The 6,000-nt window shown below is 52.0% G+C and overlaps 1 protein-coding gene across 2 annotated transcripts in view; it reads right to left on the reverse strand.

Annotated features, from left to right (window-relative positions):
- The window catches only part of DUSP10 (dual specificity phosphatase 10), a 41,891-nt gene extending 36,524 nt beyond the window's left edge, over positions 1 to 5,367 (reverse strand). The window contains exons 1-2 of one of the 2 annotated variants that reach the window (XM_030936737.1): positions 4,262 to 4,418; positions 1,386 to 2,239 (exon numbers count right to left, since the gene is read on the reverse strand). In XM_030936737.1, the coding sequence (XP_030792597.1) occupies positions 1,386 to 2,196 (811 nt within the window). In that variant the 5' untranslated portion in view covers positions 2,197 to 2,239; positions 4,262 to 4,418. The other variant, XM_010365707.2, reaches the window with a different exon arrangement.
- Positions 5,368 to 6,000: the final 633 nt, after the last annotated feature.

Consider the following 6,000-nt stretch of genomic DNA (forward strand, 5'->3'; position numbering starts at 1 on the left):
CCAGGAAACGCCTAGAAGCTTCTGGAACTCTCTACATACAATTCCATCATGTTCTCCTTCCCAGCAAAGCCCACCAGCTCTAAGGAGAGATGTGCCTTTATGGTAGGGGAGCCCCATGAGGACAAGTTTGAGGAGAGTAGAGGGTGGGAAGAGGAGATTGTGTCAATGAAATTCAGAACTATAGTTCCCAGAACGCTGCTTAACAAAAGGCAGAAAGCCTCACTGGGAAGACAAGAAGGAGAATGGCAAAGCTGTCCCGTAGAGACAAAATAACTAACTTGCTCACCCACATAGCCTATTGCAATTTAAATATGCAATGTGTTCAAACTCAGCAACACTTTTGGTCAACACACTTTAGGAGACTGGTTGGAGATGTGACCCAGAAACTGTGTACCTTGGCTCACAACACAAGAGGAGAGAAGAAGATGACTATCTCTCACTACCACCACCAGGTAAAAGATGCCGAATGAGAGTGATGTACGGTGCCCCAAAAGTCAGTATCTGAGGGCAAAGAGGTGCAACTAGGCTGGACACAGGATGCAGGCTACTTGGGAAGGTTAGGCAACACGGTATGGATGGTGCTCCGAGAAGAGTGGGTGAATACTTCCTTCTGCCGGAGCTTAGTTCCACTAATCTCAGTTATTCTGCATTCAGTATACTGGGGCAAGTGACCCATTACTCCATCTTGGGAGGAGCCATGATGCCAACTGTTGTCAGGTGAGGCCAGAAAAAACAATGGGTTGGGGAGTGTTTCATAAAAACGTCTCTGTTCCCTTGGAGCCTTGGCAGAGGAATGGATGTAATTGGTGAACTTATACCTTATATGGAACCTTAGAATAAGAAGCTCTGCCCTTCTTCAAGGTCACTTTATAAACCACATAAAAGTCAAGCTGGTCAGAAAGGTGAAAAAGAGAAAGAATTTCCCACAAAAAGAACTGGTACCTGTAGGTTTACTTGTAGTTCACCATAGTTGCTCCTTCCTCTGTTCCATCAACATTGGTTAAGTCTGAGAGACAATAACTTTCCAACTAGTGATTGATTGGAATAGAGCTAGCAGACCAGGCATGACTTGAGATACCATCTGGTGTGTATAAAGCCCCTTTTTAGAAAGATGAGAAAACAGTCCCAGAGAGGTGAAATGACTTGCACAATGCAAATTAGAAGCCGAATTAAGGGTAGAACCCAGATCTTCTGGCTTCCAGTTCAGTGCTGCTGGGTTTTTCTTACTAAACCAACATAATAAAGAGCATAGAAGGGAAGACAAGAATAAAGTCTATTTTGGTCTTTGGTAGCCAGGGTAAGGAGAATGCTGTCACTTCTATGAGAAAACCCAAAGTGAACCCGGCTAATCAGGACTGTGCTTGGGAAGGGAGCAGGGGCATTACCTTTCAACACCAGAGGTTCTTTGCCTTCTCTCTTCAGGGACTCGAGGACTATGTGAAGTGGCTGGGAGGGCATCACTCGGCTTGGCTCATTGGTATTCTCATCATAAACTATAATTTCTTTGGAAAAGATCCTCTTGAAAGAGTCCTTGCCTTCCCTACAGGAAATCAAGTCTAGGACAGTGATCTTGCCCTGCTGCAGTCTCCGCCGGCTGATCTTATCGGCACAGTTAATGTGGACAGCTCCTTGGATGTGACTCTTGTTGTACTCCATGAAGGGCCTGCAGTCAATGATGACAGGGCCCTGACTCGGCAGGTGACTCTTGCTGCATTTGGTCATCTTCTTTGCCAAGTCATTGGGGTAGATTATTTTGATGCTGGCTAGCTGCTTGGGGGTCCCTGACACAGGGCTGCCCACCCCACCTGATGGACTTAAAGAGCCTGTATTCTCATTATTGTTGACCATCTGGTTAGCAGGGCAGGTGGTAGAGGTTCCGATGGCAGTGGTGGTGGTGCCAGCAGCAATGGCTTGGGTTTGGGCCTGATTGTCCTTGTCGTAGGTTGCCACAGTGCAGCAGCTGGCACTGCTGCATCCACAATTCAGGGAGCGGGCAGAGCCGCTGGATGAGGGCATATACGTCAGATTCGCAGCCTTGAGGGACACAACGGTGGTGGCGATGACAGGAGGGTGGCTGTTACTGCCTGGGGTGGCAGAGCCAAGGTAGCTAGAGTCTAAACAAAGGTTGAGATCCTGAGGTCGGACGGGCCTAGATAGTGCCACTACTACCCTGTCGTCTAAAGGAGATGGAGGCATGAGGAGGCTGAAAACTGGCAATTCAAGAAGAACTCAAGACAGTCTGTAAAGAACGGGGAAGGGAGAAAGAAAGGATAAAGTCACGTGACACAAAAGGCAGTCTCATCCAATCCCTAGGAAAGGCCTTTGCATCCCTCTGAGCAAAGTCTTCCTAATTGCCCTTTATCATACCACTATCAAAACTTGAAACTCAGTTTTATGTATTCAAAGAGGATGCAAACCTGAGGGCCCCAATCAATTTGGTTGCTAAATCTAAGGTTAAATTTGGATGTAATGTTGTAAATGTTAATGAATATTTCCTGGATCTACATAAAAGTTCAGCTGTAGAGAAAGTATAAGCACAAATAATTAGAAAAGCTGAAGACAGAAGGGAGGCTCTTAAGAGGCATCTATTCTGAACCTCAGCTCTTGAGCAGAAGTACACTGCAAACATCTGAGAAAGACCCATTTGTCCACCCTTGCATGCTTGCCATTTAATTCCCTCACTCACTGCAAAGGCAAAGGGGCAACCAGGAGCACTGGCATGGTTCACAGAAATGTACAGCAGCTAAATATACATCAGAGTGGATGTCAACTTTCTGCAAATCCCCTTAAGTGAATCTCTTTAACTTGGAGCTATTCTTGCCTTCCATCCTATTGGGGTCCTTTGAAACGCACAACATAGTCATATTAAAACCTCACATGTTGTCTTTTGGCTTCTTATAAATTAATCTGCATTTCCCCTTTTCACTACTAACGGGTGTCCTAAAACGAAATCTCAAGCCGTGGAGCCAGATCTGGAAACCTGGAAACCCCAACCCTGGCAGATCCATCACCCTTTGCTCTCCCACCTACCCCTACCCTCATTCCTGCCTGGAAAGGACAACTTGAGCTCACCTCCCTCTTCATCTCCCTGCCTGGCACAGGCTGTGCATCCCAGAGCTTCTCTCAATGGGAGGCAGCCACGTTGTATAAGGTTTCAATCCCATACAGATATCCCCTCTTCAAGAGTACTGACTCCGTAAAGAGGACCTCCCAATTAGCCTGTACCCGTTGAAAGGGGCAGTGAATTGTTGCCCACTGGATCTATCTCTGATTTCAAATATTGTCTGCAAAAAGACGGCTCCTTCCTCTTGCAGGCACAGGGACACTCCACAACCCAGGCTTGCTAACTGTTCTTCTTCTATTAGACACGCACACAGCAAAGACACCAAACCCCGCGCCAAGAGTCGCTCACCTAAACGAACTTTAAGAGCTGTCTGGAAAAATGCCATCTATCATTCGTCTACACACGACCGTCACCATTCTCATCCGTCTACACACGACCGTCACCATTCTCTGACACAGAACCAAAGTGTCACAGGCGGAATCCACACTCACGCGCGCACAAGGGGGCACGCACCCATCACGTCGGCAGATCTCCAACGACTCGGGTTTCTCTCACCCACCTTTGGATGGGAGCGAAGAAGCCAACCCCCTTCCCTTGCGTAGTATTTTTTTCTGAAGAGCGAGTACTATTCCAGAAGCTATAACTGTTTGCCGGTTGGTCCAAGCGCTGAAAGTCTTCGCTATGGTGTTACCTGGTAGGACACGTCCAGGATCAACAGACCATTTCTTTTGAGAGGGACGCATAAGCGTGTTCAGAGACACACGCTGGGACCCACACCTCCACACAGAGTGCGCGGCTCACACACGCACGCACGGAGTGTATAGAGAGATCTGCATCCCTGCAGCAGAGGGTCGGGCGTATATACTGCCCGTGAAACCATTCAGTCTGGCCCAGAAAATCTCCCGGAGAAATACTGAGCTATCCCCTCTCCCTTCCACCACTAGGCAAGAGCTGGAGAGAAAATTAAGTGGTTAGAGAATGCTTCTTCCCCACTCCTGGAGCACTTAACATCCCACCGTCCCCCCCACCCCCCTTCACTCTTCGGCACACAGCGCACTAATGAATCTCGGGCATTTAAAACTGCCGCAAAGCATCCCAACAAAGCTCATTTTTTCTTCGCCCCAAATCCAAGTAGACTGCAGAGAGAGTAAATGCACAGGGCAGCAGGAGCCAACAGCCGGAACCTTATAACCCTACCTGCTGTAGCTCCTCCATCAGCATCGCATCTCTCTCTTTCTGTCTGTCTCTGTTTCTCTCTCACACACATACACACACACAAACACACACACTCACACTCAGGCAAGCACCGCCTTACAATCCTCCACCTCCAGTCCCGGGCTCTCAGGAGTAGTCGCGGTGACTTCCACTTACTTCATAAATAAGTGTAGTCCTCCACCATCTGGCGCTCCGCTTCAGCTATGGACTCTCACATTCAACCCCCATTCACTTGGCTTCATTGATCTCCAGCAGCAACATAGTTACTTTCTCTTTTGCTACACTGTAAATGTAAGGTTCTGAGGGGGCGGACTCTTCACCGACGGACGGCGCGTTGGACCAATAAGAATCCGGACAAAGCCGACCGCTACCTCACAAAGCCCCACGACCAATGGGCAGCCTAGGGGGCGGGGAAGAAGGCGTGGCCTCATCTCTTTTAGGAGGGTTTATCCGACGCTGCTCTGGGTCCTCGGTGTTATAACACGGGCGGTGATGTCATTGGCAACCAATCAAAAACTTAAAAAGAGCCAGCCGGGGCCGCGCTGAGCAGCTGCTCTCTATTTACTTGTAAACCGAACCGGCAGGATGCAGTTAACCCTTTACCAGGCTGAAGCGTCAGCGGACTGGACGCGCCGCTCCGCTAAAACTGGCTCTTCCCACTGGACGGGATCCTCCAACACTCCCTCACCCGGGGGCAAACCACGCTATTTTTCCTCCTTAATATGGACTGATGATCAAAAGTGTCGGAGTAACTTTCTAAAGGAAAGAGACTGCGATCACCGTCCCTAGTGGGAAACCCGGGTTCTCTCCGAGTCGCTCGAGGTGACTTGACAAACCCTAAGCCAAAATTCGCGGACCTCGCCGGGTCTTCTGCGCTAGGACCAACCAGAGGGCGCAGGCAGGGGCGACGCTTCCGCTCCGAGCCGAGGCCCGGGGCCAAGCGCTTAGGGCCAGAGCTTGGCAGCCGACAGTACCGGACAGGGAGGCCCTTCAGCCTCGACGCGGCCCGAGTCCTCCGGATGGCCCTGCTCCGCCCGGGAAGCGTCCGCCTCCCGCCGGCCCGCAGATGTCGCTGCCCCTCCGGCTGTCCCGGCCTGACCGCCGCGCGCCGCCCTCCTGCTCACCTACTTCCGCGCCCTGGTCACGCCCCTACCGTCCCCAGGCTAACTCTCCCGGGACTCGACCCGGACCACTAAGGCGGCGCCACTGAGGGCTGCTCGGAGGAGGAGACCTGAGTCGACGCCAGAGGCGACAAGGGACGCGCCCTGAGCAGCGGTACAGAGGCCAATCCCCTGGCCGGGCGTCCTGGGGCTCGCTACGCGCCCGCCGCCACTCCGGAGCTTGGATTCCCCCGCCACCTCCCCCTTTCCCGCCTGGCGCGCTGGGTCCCCGCGCCGTGCCAGCCGCGCGCAGCCCACCCGCCCCACATGCCTCGGCCGATCCCCCCGGTCCCTCACGGCCCCTTCCGAGGCCAGGACTGCCAGCCCAGCGCTTCTGAAACAGCCGCAGCTGGGCAGAAAAGAGCCAGAGCCGAGTGCAAATAGCTAGATTGGGGCCGGAGGAGCGTGGAGGAGGCGACGCCTCCTCTCCCGGCTCCCCTAACTTTGGCAGGCACCAGGTAGCTGGCAGCAGCGCGCATCCCGGGAGACGACTGGGGGGCGGGGCAAGCCACCCAGTGCCTAGTCCGGAGAATATTCGTGTTAGGGAAACTGCAGGAAAGT

The sequence above is a fragment of the Rhinopithecus roxellana genome, chromosome 8, assembly GCF_007565055.1.
Source record: "Rhinopithecus roxellana isolate Shanxi Qingling chromosome 8, ASM756505v1, whole genome shotgun sequence".
Lineage (NCBI taxonomy): Eukaryota > Metazoa > Chordata > Mammalia > Primates > Cercopithecidae > Rhinopithecus > Rhinopithecus roxellana.